The 13814-nt window shown below is 38.4% G+C and overlaps 1 protein-coding gene across 5 annotated transcripts in view; it reads left to right on the top strand.

The window, feature by feature from the left end:
- Not3 (CCR4-associated factor Not3) overlaps positions 1–13375 on the top strand; it is a 107512-nt gene extending 94137 nt beyond the window's left edge. For all 5 annotated transcript variants that reach the window (XM_067765034.1, XM_067765033.1, XM_067765032.1 and 2 more), the window contains 4 exons: positions 887–1036; positions 4373–5265; positions 5366–5575; positions 12756–13375. In XM_067765034.1, the coding sequence (XP_067621135.1) occupies positions 887–1036; positions 4373–5265; positions 5366–5575; positions 12756–12854 (1352 nt within the window). In that variant the 3' untranslated portion in view covers positions 12855–13375. The remainder of the gene's footprint in view (positions 1–886; positions 1037–4372; positions 5266–5365; positions 5576–12755) is intronic.
- The last annotated feature ends 439 nt before the right edge of the window (positions 13376–13814 follow it).

Below are 13814 nucleotides of genomic sequence, written 5' to 3'. Positions count from 1 at the left end.
AATCCCATTTTGCTTATACGTGAGACGTATCACGTAATTTTCTTTCGTATGGTTGGCGATCCATGATCGTATTGTAACGAATTTAAGGAAATTCCGCTTATTTGAAACCTTCTGCTAACGTTCGAATCGCTAAACTGTTGAGTAAATAACTCCAATATTCAATAATGCAAAATTATCTTTATTAGACTACTTTGAGAGTACTTCACAATAACTTACTTCACAACTAATTGCGTGTTTAAATCAAACTGCTTGCTTACTACTCAGCTTGCTCTGCTTTTATACACTCGGTTTCCTCGTTCACACATTTCCCCTAAGGTTACCAGCATATACATGTAGATTTGTAGTTTGTGTCGATATGCTTGTGTGTATGTGAATACTACTTCGGCTGATGATGACATGCGTTTGTGAGTATCTCTTTGCTGCCGTGTATTTATGTGTGTACATGATAATTGATTTGTTTACGTACATACGGGTGGCAGCATACTTTATTGTTGTTGTGCCTTTATTTGCTTAGTATGAGATTAGTGATGTGAGTATCAGTTATTGATTCTAATATTCGTCACAGTATGTTACGATTGGAGCCCAGATTAAAAATACATTAAACCGAATTAAGGTCCATAAAAATGTATTACTTTGAGTGAAATTTAAAAAATATTCACAACTTAATCGTTAAAATCGGAAAATTGGCAAAAGTTTCAAATAACACTATACAACAGTATTTGTAGGGAAACTTAAAAATAGCACAACTCAAATCGTAACAGAAACCACGTATAAAACTCACCAAAGTATGATTCGAGCAAAATTTATTGTTATTTTAGTGATTAAAGTGAGCCCGGGGTCCAATCAAAACTCTTTACTAATAATGTTACTTTTTGTTTCACCTCAGCACATCTGGAAAACGGACCTGTGCATCCAGCGACATCATATGCGATGGCAGCGCCAACGGTAGCATCCATTGTAGGGTCCAATGTACAACATCAGCAACAACAACAACAATTATCCAATCTTCAAGCAAATTCCTCACATTTACAAAATGGTATGTTTTTTTTTTCAAATTGCTTATACTACTGTACAACAATGAATGGGACTTTAAGTAAGAACGCAATGATTTAAATTTAGTATGAGAGACCCGCATGATTTTGTATTTTATTACCAAAATTTGCTTCAATTCTTTTCGGTGCGAAATAGTACAGAAGTTGCGGTGCAACAGTAAAACTGCACAAGGGACAAAATTTTAGAAGCTGGACACACAAAACAAGAACAAGAGCGTCAAAAAATAGCATTTTTTCTAAACTTTGTTTTTAAAAAAATTTCATACTTTACAAAAAATTGCGAATTTAAAAATGAAACTTAATCAAACGCTTTTTAATTTTTGGTAGTCCTCTTATTTCTAGTACTTAGCACTATATTACTTCCGGAAAAAATTGTTTCACTTTTTGTTTTCGAAGAACTAGTGGAGTATCTTAACGTATGTATATAGTTCTCTATGTGATGAATTTCATATCAAAACCGATGAAAAAGGCAAATTTTGAACACGACCCCCTATTTGCGAATGGTACCAAGATCTTTGAAATCGGTTGAGCCGTTCCGTAGTTATCACAGCTAAAAAGTACCTATTACCCTAATTTTTCACAACCTTGCCACGCCCACAATTTTTCAAAAATGCAATTTCTAAAAATGACGTTGTGTTTGTATAGGTAAAGTGTACCTGTATGCAAAATCTCATCAAAATCTGAGGGGGTCGGGTTCAATGCATATCGGTTTTGATATGAAATTCATCATATGTGTGTTTGTGACTGAACTCCTCCTAAACGACTAAACCACTTTTGATGAAGTTTTGTGTATGTTTAGCGGGATTTGAGGATGCTTGTGATTCACAGTTTTGACCGTTTTCTTTCTTGTCTTTCCGGCAAGTTAACCACCAAAATAAAAAAAAAATAATAATAATAACTTATGATCCGATTTTCTTGAAATTTGGTACAGAGGTATTTTGTTGACTAGCTTATTATTTGGGGAGCTTCTTGTTTGCGAAATTATATGGGAAACAATCGTTTTTATGGTGAGATTTGCTCGAAATTTGGCACACGGGTACCTCCTTGACTTGAAAGTGGAAAAAGGACCGACATATTTCAAAAGTCTTATTTATGGTGCGATTTGCTTAAAATTCAGTACAGGTATACATCTTTGGCCAAGTTAATATTTGGGATACTACATCCACCTGCTGCTCCCTACTCAGTGGAGGTTTCCTTCCTCTGCTTCCAATGTGGGTGTCGATTGAAATACCTATTTGGCCGAAGCGCCTTCGTTCATGACTTAGGCAGTGAAGCCTTTGAGCTTTTATTCGTTAAATGGGGTTACATGGGGTTACACTGAAATGACAGTCCTTGGTCGGGAAAACTCCAGAGTCGCTCCGGTATATAGAACCGACTGCCTTGGGAAGCGGCGTCATCCACGTCAATGGCACTACGCTACCGACTATCTTAGACCCCAAAATCTTGGGTGTGACGTTCGATCAGGATCTACAATTTGGTGAGCATGCAGCTGCAATTGTACCGAAAATCCAGATCCGTAATAAAATCCTCAAATCTCTTGCTGGCAGTATTAGGGGAAAAGATAAAGAAACGCTCATTACTACTTACAAAGCAATTGGCCAGCCGATTGCATGCTACGCGTCCCCGATATGGTCGCCAAGCCTAAAGACTATCCACTAGAAGAAGCTAAAGGCCTGCCAAAATAATGCCCTCAGAACCGCCACGGGTTGTCTTCTTATGCCCCCAGAACACCATCTACATAACGAGGCGAGAATACTCTCCATCAGGGAGAGAAATGAGATGCTAACCAAACAGTTCTTGTTGAATACCCAGAAACCTGGGCATCCCAACACAGGTCTGATTGATGAGCCAACACCGCCCAAGCGCTTAAAGAGTCATCACCGTAAGCATTATGAGGAAATACGACACCTGAGAACACAGCCGTATGAAGCCAAAAAACACAAGCAGGTCCTCAGTGAACTCCCCAAACAGGCGTCAGACCTCTATGTCAAGAATGTCCCGGTGAATCCTGTGCTCAAAGAGCAATACCCTAAACTTGCAGAAAAGGAACGCACACTCCATAGGGAAACGCGAGTCACTCTAGCTCAACTTCGATCTGGATACTGTAACAGGTTAAACTCTTACCTATCCAGAATCAACCCCGACATACAAAATGTATGCCCTGCTTGCAATGTGTCCCCACATGACACCAACCATATCTTCAATTGTAATGTGAACCAACGCCTCTAACACCCCTCTCATTATGGTCCACCCCTGTGAAACAGCAAGTTTCCTTGGACTACCGTTAGAGGATATTGATGACAAATTGTGATTGGTCGCACCTATTGGATGGGGCGAAGCACTGCTACAACAACAACAGCTTTTATTCGTTGCACTATATTCATATCTTCATAAAGCTCATACAGCTCATTATTATACCTCCTTCGATATTCGTCGTCCGCACGTCACGCAACACGAACAGTACCATAAATCTTCTGCGGAGTTTTTCTCTCAAACACTAAAAGAGCCATCTTATTACGAGCCAAACGTTTTTTTCCTATTGATTTTATTGGCTGACATAGTTTTCGCTGTTAATGCTGGTTCCCAGATAGACGAAGTCTTTCACAGTCGCGAATTTATGTACGTCAAGAGTGGCATGGCTTCAAAGGCGCGAATGCGCCGATTCTTTCTTTGATGGCAGCAAGTACACACTTCTTGCCCCATTTAACCGCGAGACCTACTTTATTCGCCTCTTTATCCAATCTAGAGAAGGCAGAACTTATTTACATCACGCTTTCGAATTCACATCTGACGTTTTCTCACTTGGCGGCCGCTGTGGTGTGATGGTAGCGTGCTCCGCTTACCACACCGAAGATCCTGGGTTCACGCCCCGGAAAAAGCAACATCAAAAACTTTAGAAACAAGTTTTTTGAATTAGAAGAAAATTTTTCTAAGCGGGAGCGCCCTCGGCAGTGTTTGGCAAGCACTCCGAAGGTATTTCTGCCATGAAAAGCTCTCAGTGAAAACTCATCTGCCGTGCAGATGCCGTTCGGAGTCGGCAGTAAACAAGTAGGTCCCATCCCGCCAATTTGTAGGAAAAAAAATAGAAGCACGACGCAAATTGGAAGAGAAGCTCGGCCTTAGATCTCTTCAGAGGTTATCGCGCCTTACATTTATTTATTTATTTTATGTTTTCTCACTTGAAGCAGCAGAACACAAATCGGGTTGAGGTGCGCTCAGAATCGAAACTGGGAATCAGCACTTAAAAAATATTTTTGTTACTTTGTATATTTAAATAATTTAATAAAACATTTTGTTCTAATCTTTTTGTATTCATGCAGCGCTTAGCAATGCTTCCAATAGTAACAATGCAACAAATAGTTTAGCAAACGCCGTGCAACAAGGAAGCGCAGCAGTTGCTGCCGCGGCAGCAGCCGCAGCCGGTGTGGTGGTGAATAATATTGTAGGCAGTAATAGTTTGGCAAATTGCATTTCTCCAAATGGTCTAACGCAAGTCATTGGAACACAGCAACAAGCTATTGGTGTGGCAAATAATAGCACACGTGCCTCACCCGGTTTAATATCACCGAAACATATGAACGGATTACCTATGTCTGCAACAAATATTAATAATAATAATAATTCTGTGGATTCTATTTCATTGAAAACAATGGCTCAGGAAGCTATTAATCGAACAGTAATTGATACAAATTCATTGACGCAAGGACCTGGCCAACAGATGGATAATAGACAACAACAGCAACAGCAAGCGCCACAAACACAACAGCAGGTCTTGCAACATTTCTCAAACGACACAACTGCCAATCAACAACAACAACAACAGCAAGCAGGAGGTTTGGCAGCAGCTGCTGTCGCTTTTGCTGCAGCTGCCGCAGCAACTAATGGCCCAACAACGGCAGGTGGTGCGGGTGCAGTTGGTAGTGGTTTAGCCGGCTTGACGAATGCAACTATTGGACAGCCGGGAGCTAGTAATAGCGTTGTTAATGCGCCTGTGGGTAGTAAACCACATCAACAACAACCCACAAATGAAGCACACATAACGCCATTACTTGGCGTAGCGCCATTAGGCACATTGCCTTTACATAAAGATCATCAATTGCAATTTAAAATGATGGAAGCCGCATATTATCATCTACCAACACCAGCTGATTCAGAGAGATTGAATATATACCTGCCACGAACGCCAGTGCCGACACCACAGCACTATCCTCAGGTTAATACCATTGACTTTGTGTTTATTTTTATTAATTTTATATGGCAATTTTTGACTAAATAAATTTTTTGTTTATTAAATTTTCTTCTACGAAAAACAGCAACAGCTTCCACTCTACGATACCGTTGAATTTTATCAACGTCTCTCGACCGAAACGCTCTTCTTTGTTTTCTATTATATGGAAGGTTCGAAGGCGCAATATTTAGCAGCGAAAGCATTAAAAAAGCAAAGCTGGCGATTTCACACAAAGTACATGATGTGGTTCCAAAGGCATGAGGAACCTAAAATTATTAATGATGATTACGAACAGGTATGTAAAAACGTAATTTAATATGTGATACTTGCTTAGATAGCAAGGTCAGCAAAAAGATTTTACAAAAACCATCAAAATATTTAAGCATTTCATCATATCTATATATTTGTGGGCATCTATTAAAAAAAACGTATTCGAAGTAATATATATAACACAGGCCGACAGCATCTCAGACCCAGAAACCGGACTATCTATTTCCGTAGGTTTATGATGCGCTGAATCCAAATCTGGCCTCAGGTATCTGGTATATGGGATATCCTAACCTAAAAGTGCAAAAAACACCGTTTTTGCCCATATTTGAGGTTATGTAGCCTTGCAGATGTTTGCCAAAATTAAAGGATGGCATCTTTAAATACAAGTCTTCTTTCAAATGCCGTTGAGTTTCCTCAAATATCATTTTTTTTGCTGATTTATCGCATTTTGAAATTTTCATGTTTCTAAATTTTCCTACAGGGGATACGGGGGTTGATGGGTTAACAGTTAAGTTCGTTAGCCCACTTGTGGTGTGAGATATCTAGATAAATAAGACCTATTTTAAGAAAAATATGCGAGTAAACGCTGTCCCCAGGGTTAAGTGGGTTAGCCTGCTTGCGGTATGATAGGGGTGGTTTCTAGGGGTTAGGGCTGTGTGTGAATTGGTACCCGAGGGTTAGATAGTGTAGGGGTGTGGTGAGTTAGCACACTTATGGTGTGAGACAAAATTTTAAGAAAAAAAAACTCAATTCAACAAAATTAGTAATCGACTATATCATGGTTATGTTATCTCAATCGATTTTCAGGTGTAGGAAAATTTAGAAACATGACAATTTCAAAATGCGATATCTCAGCGAAAAAAATTATATTTGAGCAAATTCAACGCCATTTCAAAGAAGAAGACTTGTATTTAAAGATGCCATCCTTTAATTTTGGTGAACGAAAACATCTGCAAGGCTACATAACTTCAAATATGGGAAAAACGGTGTTTTTGCACTTTTAGGTTATGGTACCTCTAAAACCAGAGCTGATAGAGCAATTCTGAGGCCAGATTTGGATTCAGCGCATCATAAACCTTCGGAAATATATAGTCTGGTTTCTGGTTCTGAATGTTGGTTAAATTTTGTCGGCCTGTGTTATCTATACATACTGTATAATTTGGGACACTACTGAACGTATTGGGCCGCAACTTCCTTTAAAAAAAGGATTATATTTAGCTCTACAAAGAGAGCTACTTCCTCTAACACCCTTCACATTATGGTCCACCCCTGTTGAAACAGCAAGTTTCCTTGGGCTCCCGTTAGAGGATATTGATGACAATTTGTGATCGGTCGCACCTATTGGATGGGGCGAAGCACTGCTACAGCAACAACAAAAAGCTACTTCCCCAGCGGCTTTGGGGGTTAGAATATACCCGCGGTAGGTATGCCTGTCGTAAGAGGCGACTAAAATACCAAATAGATTCAAGGGTTTGTGTAGCGCAACCCTTTCAAGGGGTTGCCAGCGCAATATATATCTTCTTCAAACCCAATTGCCAACCTCACCTATCCGTGGCGAATCCTATTTCATTAACAGCCGAGGCTCAGGCGACCCCGAACTCCTCATGGGTCTAGGGGATGGGAGGGCGGGATGGCGTAGAAGGACGCATGGGGTCATAACGAACCCGCCTTGGTGGAATTGTTCAAACAATGGGGAAAACTTGTTTTATATATACATACATCAGTGACCAGAGAACATATAACAATAGAGAACTGCCAATAGAACGAATAGTGGGAAACAGTAAACCATCAAATCGGTAGGTAATTCACCATTGGGGAAATGTGGCATGAATTTTGTCAATTCCGACGCTAGAAAAACTTTATTTTGATATAATAATCACAATTGAACTATTTTTTACGTTTTCAATTACTTTTTTGTGAAATTTCAACGAAAACGCCGTTTGTTTTGCTAATCTTTAAGTAGGTAATGTGGTGAATTACCTACCGCCAGTTTGACAATTTCTATTGTTGTCCGTCGTTTGCGATTTTCTATAGCTTTACGGCTCTGTTAGTGACGCTAAATTGTGGAAAATTACCCTTTTTGAGGGATATTTCACTGTAAAATTTAGTAAAAAGCGACAATTTTTTGTTCTCTATATAAAAAAGGTGTTTGCTTGTAGCACATTTACTTACATATGTATGTATGAAAAGCAGATCAAAATTTATAACTACAAAATTCAGACCTACTAAGCAATACTGTAAAATGATTCCTTGATTTTCATTCGTACTGACACAATTTCACTATCATGATGAAATTAATATTCAGGTGTTCTCATCCCGTTGACGTTTTCCCTTATTCTGACAAGTTCGGCCTGCATAATTTAGAGGGTTGTCTATCATACATAACTGCCTTTGAATTCTACTACGATCGAAGTAGATTTTACTTACTATACGTTTAGAAATATAATAATATAAGATTATAGACAAAATTTTCAAAAAGTTTTACGAAAAATTTAGCAATAAAAATTTTGTACTTTTGTAGTACAAGTAAATACTGGCAAATAGAGCTGCCGAAAAAGTGAGGTTATGTTGTTGACATCACCTTTATTATTTCATCATGTTCACTATATAAAATATTTGTATTTCTGTCAACTCAAGAAACAATTGTCATTATTTGTTTTCTTTAGCATTGACATGGATGTGGCGTCCCACAAACGTAAAAAATTAAACACCTACCCCTCACTGCAGACTTTGGAGGTAGACTTTTTCTCAACATACCTTGAGAAATATCCACTGTAGAGGCATGATAATAGGGCCATGCTAGAACAACAGGATTTTTCGTGTATTTTTTTTCTGTCTAGGGATCAAGCTGCCATAAAGATATGAGTCATTAGCCAATGTATGAGTCAGTATCCACTATTTTTCAATAAAATTGCATGTTTTACTGTATTCTCAATCGATATATATGCACATAAATCGTGCTAAAGCATATTATTATTGTCTCAGATGGACATTGCGTTTTCATCCTAAAGGAAATTTCCATCTCGAAAAATCACAATTTCGCCTTAAACAGTAACGGTATGGCAATGCTTTTGGACAAAACAACAAACATTATGAAACTTCAAAAATCTCCAAATACGTCAAAAAATTTTGAGTGCAACTACCTTATTTTTGTATCATGTTTTGCACCATGATGTAATAAAGACGAGGTGGTATATGTAGTGACAGCTCATTTTGAAAACTCCCATACAATACGAATGATGAGAGAAAGGGGAAGAACAGAAGAGGCCGTTTTGTGAAATAGTATTAAATATGGTACTTTTTTGTATCAAAGCACTAAGTGCATTTTTTTACATTTTTCATTAAAATATTGATATAAGTTTATGACAGGCTCTCCGAATATACTTCACGTTTGCCATACTTCACATGAATTCAAGAATATTAGGTAATGATAGAAGAAATGATAGAGATATAAGTGGCCGGCCTTGCATGTTTTATGCAAACTCCAAACTGTATCTGTTAGGGCTGCTAAGTTCTCGCTCAGAAACTTTGTATAGCAAAACCAGAGATGCGTCGCTTAGTTTGTGTTCCGAAGGGCAAAATCTATATATATAAAAAGAAAGGCTAAAATGTGTGTTAGTTGGTCGCCGGTGTTTGAAGAGATGGGTCGGTCGATTTTGTTCAAACTTTCACATAAGTTGCGTATACCTCACGCGGTGGTTATGACATAGGTTTGGTTGCGATTCACAAATGCTAGGGTTTTGAGATCAAAACATGGACCTGGGTAATCCTGGGATGAGTTTGTACAATATGGGTATCAAATGGAAGGTGTTTATGAGAACTTTGATACGGTGTATTTTTCGTACCCCTTGGTGACTAGGGTCTCGCGATATAAAATGAAAGCTGTTGATGAGTGCTTTAGTAGAAGGTAATTTTCATACCCCTGGGTGACTAGGGTCTCGAGGGATTCAAGGGGTTGTGTAGCGCAATATATAGCTTCTCCAACCCAATTGTCAACCTCACCTTCGAGCGCCGAATCCCGTTTCACTAACAGACGAGGCTCTGGCGACCCCAAGCTCCTCATGGAACTTGGGGGTGGGGAGGGAGGGATGGCCTGAAGGTTTAATGTGGCCATATAAATCGTTCCCGAGATGGTCGGGCCAACACCTTAATGGTGCTGTGTTACCGGAGCGTATCGGATCTGTATCCGACAAAGGACCATCACATCGATAACACTCCCCAAAGCCTTCGGGGAGTAACCTAATCGCTACAACAACAACAACAACAACTAGGGTCTCGAGATATAGGCCAAAACGTGGACCCGGATACCCAAAAAATGTGTGTGTAATATGGATATGAAGTGAAAGCTGTTGCTGAGAGCTTCAAAGTAATTTTCATTGTGATATTCGATTTAGTCGCATCAACCTGGCAAAACTGATAAATATACATGCGAAGCCGAAATAAAGACATGAATTAATAATACCAACATACCTATTTACATACTTCCTATTCGATTTGCTTGAAATTTGGTATATAAATTTGCTTATGTTAGTATTTACGATCCCTTTTTCCGGGAAGTAGACCAGAGACGGACTGGGACTGGGACACGGAATGGGACTGGAACAAAATTCGTACCTCCCTCTGGGACTGGCAATAAGGAATGAAGAAGAATGAGAAGAAGAGAGAGGAGAAAAGAGAGAAGAAGGAGACTGAGAAAGTGATAAAATGAGACGAAGATAGGGATAGATGAAGCGAAAAGACGGAGAAAGGAGTGAATAAAAGGATTAGGAAAAAGTGAAAAGGGGGAGGGCAGAGTTAGACGGAAAAAGCTTATTAAAATGTATGCAGATAGACCAAATTTAGGGTAGAACAACGTCTTCCGGGTCTGCTAGTCAATTATAAGAAGAATAAACAGCGCACTGTATGGAGCAACTTAATGAAGAGCACACTCCTGCCCTAATGCTGCCGTTTAATTTAAATATTAGAGCTAGATGGTCGTAGAATAAGCAGCTACTTTGCCGAAATAACTTTCGCTATCTCGGACGTTTAAAAGAGCAGCGAGAGCTCCTTTTCAAGATGACGTATGATTGTAGATGCAGTGGGGGAAGAAGGTTCCATACCGAGGCGCTGACGATGAAAATACCAGTGTGGTCCTATAGTTTCCAATGCGTCTGATGGGAGGTAGGGCTGATAATTTTACGTGAGTAATGAAGTACCCGGGTACTCAGGTGTCGGAATACAACTGCCCGGGTATTACTTGAGTACCAAAAAACTCAGACACCAGAGCATTACGCAAAATCTGTGATCAATGTAGTTACGAAAAATTGTTTGGGCCTTTCTGAATAAAGATAACGGTATGTATTTGTAAATTAATCCGAGCATGAGTTATTACGGAGTACCAGAAAGTTGGGATAATATCCGGCTATCCAATTACCAGGTAACCAGGGCATTATCAAAATTACTCAGGCAGCCGGCTCCAATACGATCATTGCAGTTTGCCATGTCGAGCGGAGCATCGAATCGTTGACGAACATCTCACTGCCCCATCCGAGATTCGCCCCGAAGCACAAAAACAACAACAACCCCTCATCTGCGGGGCTAAAAATTAAAGAATGTTGAACCTTAATAAAAAATGCACACAAGTATGAAACTTTCTAAACGTCATCACCATCGAATAACCTACGGGTAAACTGGCCATCAGTATAAAGATGTGTTTAAGGCTAAAACCAGGCAAGGTCATTCAGTCATAAACTATTTGAAGGTTTTCTGGTGGGCCGCATTACAATGTGTAATCTAACGCTATTGCTCGCAGACCGAGGTAGATAAGCTTCAATTTGGTGTCGGATCCGGGGGTACTTCTTTATGACATTAATCTACGCACAACAGACGAAGAATATTGCATTGTACAAGCGCTTGCAATGCACATACAAGCACTACCTCTGCCACTAGGTACAAAACACCACTTCTACTTGTATATAAAACCACACACTTGCCGGCTTTAACGCGAGGGTTAACAAATGTGTACCTGGCCCAATAAAAATAAAGCCTCTAAAACGAATTCCACCCAATGAATTGGCAATTAAATTTTGCAACCTCTGAGATATTGGCAAGGGGATAGTTTCGTCTTCCGACCATGTTGCGATAGGCTGAAGAAGAACTTTCGGAAGACGCCTTAGAATGACAAAAACAGGAAAAAACACCTGGAAAGAAAAAGCAAATGACCCAAAATAGGAGAATCATTTTAATGTGTATTATAAATATTATTTCAAACAAAATGCCTTAATTTTTTATCAAAAAAGTTGAAATTTCTATAATTTAGTTAGATAAACAAAATTATTTTATGAAAATTGTCACAACTTCGAATCATATAAAAGTCAACACAAAACAGAATTAGAGAAAAAAGTTATGCCTAATGCATAATTTTCCAGGAAAATTTATTTGTGTGGTTTTTAGTACGATTTTTCTTCTGAATGAAAAAGTAGTTTCGAAAATTGAATTTCAGAGTGGGAGTTCAAGATGGCGGATCAGAAAGAGAAGCTGCCAACGTCAGTCACCTTGTAATTGCATCATGATTTTGCACTATCACAACAGCATACATGTATTTAGTACCCTACAAATTTAGTACTTTCTTACGCGTACTGTAAAGCCGATTGTGTAATAAAAAAATTATTCAGAAGACATAACTGGGAGTGTTTCACCACATTCTTATGCCCGCTGCAAAGAAAAAAAGGGTTTCCAGAGAAGTTGTCAGGAGGAGGTAGAGTACAGTGGCTGTTTGTAATCTGTGCCGGATTATCAATTCAAAGCATTTTGTACTCACTCAAGATCTTGACGCTTGACAATAGGGTGCCCATCAAGAATTCGGAAAAAAAACAACAGAATTGTAGGTTTCATTTGGGCCACTTGAGGGCAATGCGCTGCCACAACGTCCGAGAAAAGTGAGACTGTCCACCAAACTAGGACCCCATAGTATAGTAAAGCGTGGACGTGAAAACTGCCATAAATATTCAATGAGAGAGTTTCAGTGAAGATTTAGACAGATTGGGGTTTAAATTGTGTTACAGTAATACTGTAGAATACAAAACCGAACACTTGTAATATTTTGAAAAAACTAAAAAGTTGCATATCCCATGATTGTGTTATTATGAAGAAAATGGGCGAACTTATCAGCACAGCCTCTACAATTCACTAGCTCAATATATATATTTACCTATTTCTATTTGTAGGGTACGTATATCTATTTTGATTATGAGAAATGGAGTCAACGTAAAAAGGAGGGATTCACTTTTGAATATAAGTACTTAGAAGACAAGGAGCTGAATTGATCGCTGTGCGGTGCAGCCAATGTAAAAAGAACTTTTGTTATAAAAACTCACACTTTTGAATAAAACTTCTAAGCTACATCAACAAACAACAGCAACAAAGAAAACAACAACATTACCACCTCTTACAACAACAGCAACTGCAATAATAATAATGATTAACAACAACAACAAATTCGCCAAGAAATCCAACTGGAACATAAAAAGAAGTACTACGTTGCCAAACTTGCGCTACTCTTCTCATATTTCGTTCCTTTTCTTTTTTTAATTAGCTTTGTTAATTTTTTTTTTACTGTTTGAGTTCTAAAACTACGTTAAAACGAGAAAAGAAAGCTAAAAATAACAAATCTGTAACGAGCAATCATACATCATATAAAAATAGTACATACAAATTATTGGAAAAAATTCAAAGAACTCGTAATTTTGAGATTGTTTTGAAAACAAAAAGCTAGGTTCCACGTAAAAACGTGTAACAAAAAAAAATAAATGTTTGCATAAAAATTATGCAATCAATCAACGCATTACATATGTATGTGTATGTATTTAGTATGCAATTTGAATACGAATTCTACAGAAAACAAAAACAAAGATCGAAATTTTCAAAATAACGCTTTACATGTATACGCATGCACGTAGTTTAAATGACGAGCAATTCTTTAAAGAAAAGAAACAACATATGTTATAAAAGAAAGCCAACACCAGCTGATGGCCAAAGGCTAAGGTTTCTGCAGCAGCAGCAGCAGAATAAACAATAACAGCAAAGTCTATAAAATGCGCAAACATCCAGTACTGGCAAGTAAATGAATGCATGAAAAAAGAGCCAAACAAACGAAAATGCTCACTCGATTTACATATATAAATCCTGTTAAAAATATACACCTACACCAATTGTTGAATGACACACATAAATTAAATGTTGCGTGATTATGCTTCCTTGTTCATACCATCTTTCATATATGCACA

Source organism: Eurosta solidaginis, chromosome 2 (assembly GCF_040869045.1).
Source record: "Eurosta solidaginis isolate ZX-2024a chromosome 2, ASM4086904v1, whole genome shotgun sequence".
NCBI lineage: Eukaryota > Metazoa > Arthropoda > Insecta > Diptera > Tephritidae > Eurosta > Eurosta solidaginis.
Note: the sequence above shows the minus strand (reverse complement) of the source record. Positions and strands in the feature narration are given on the sequence as shown.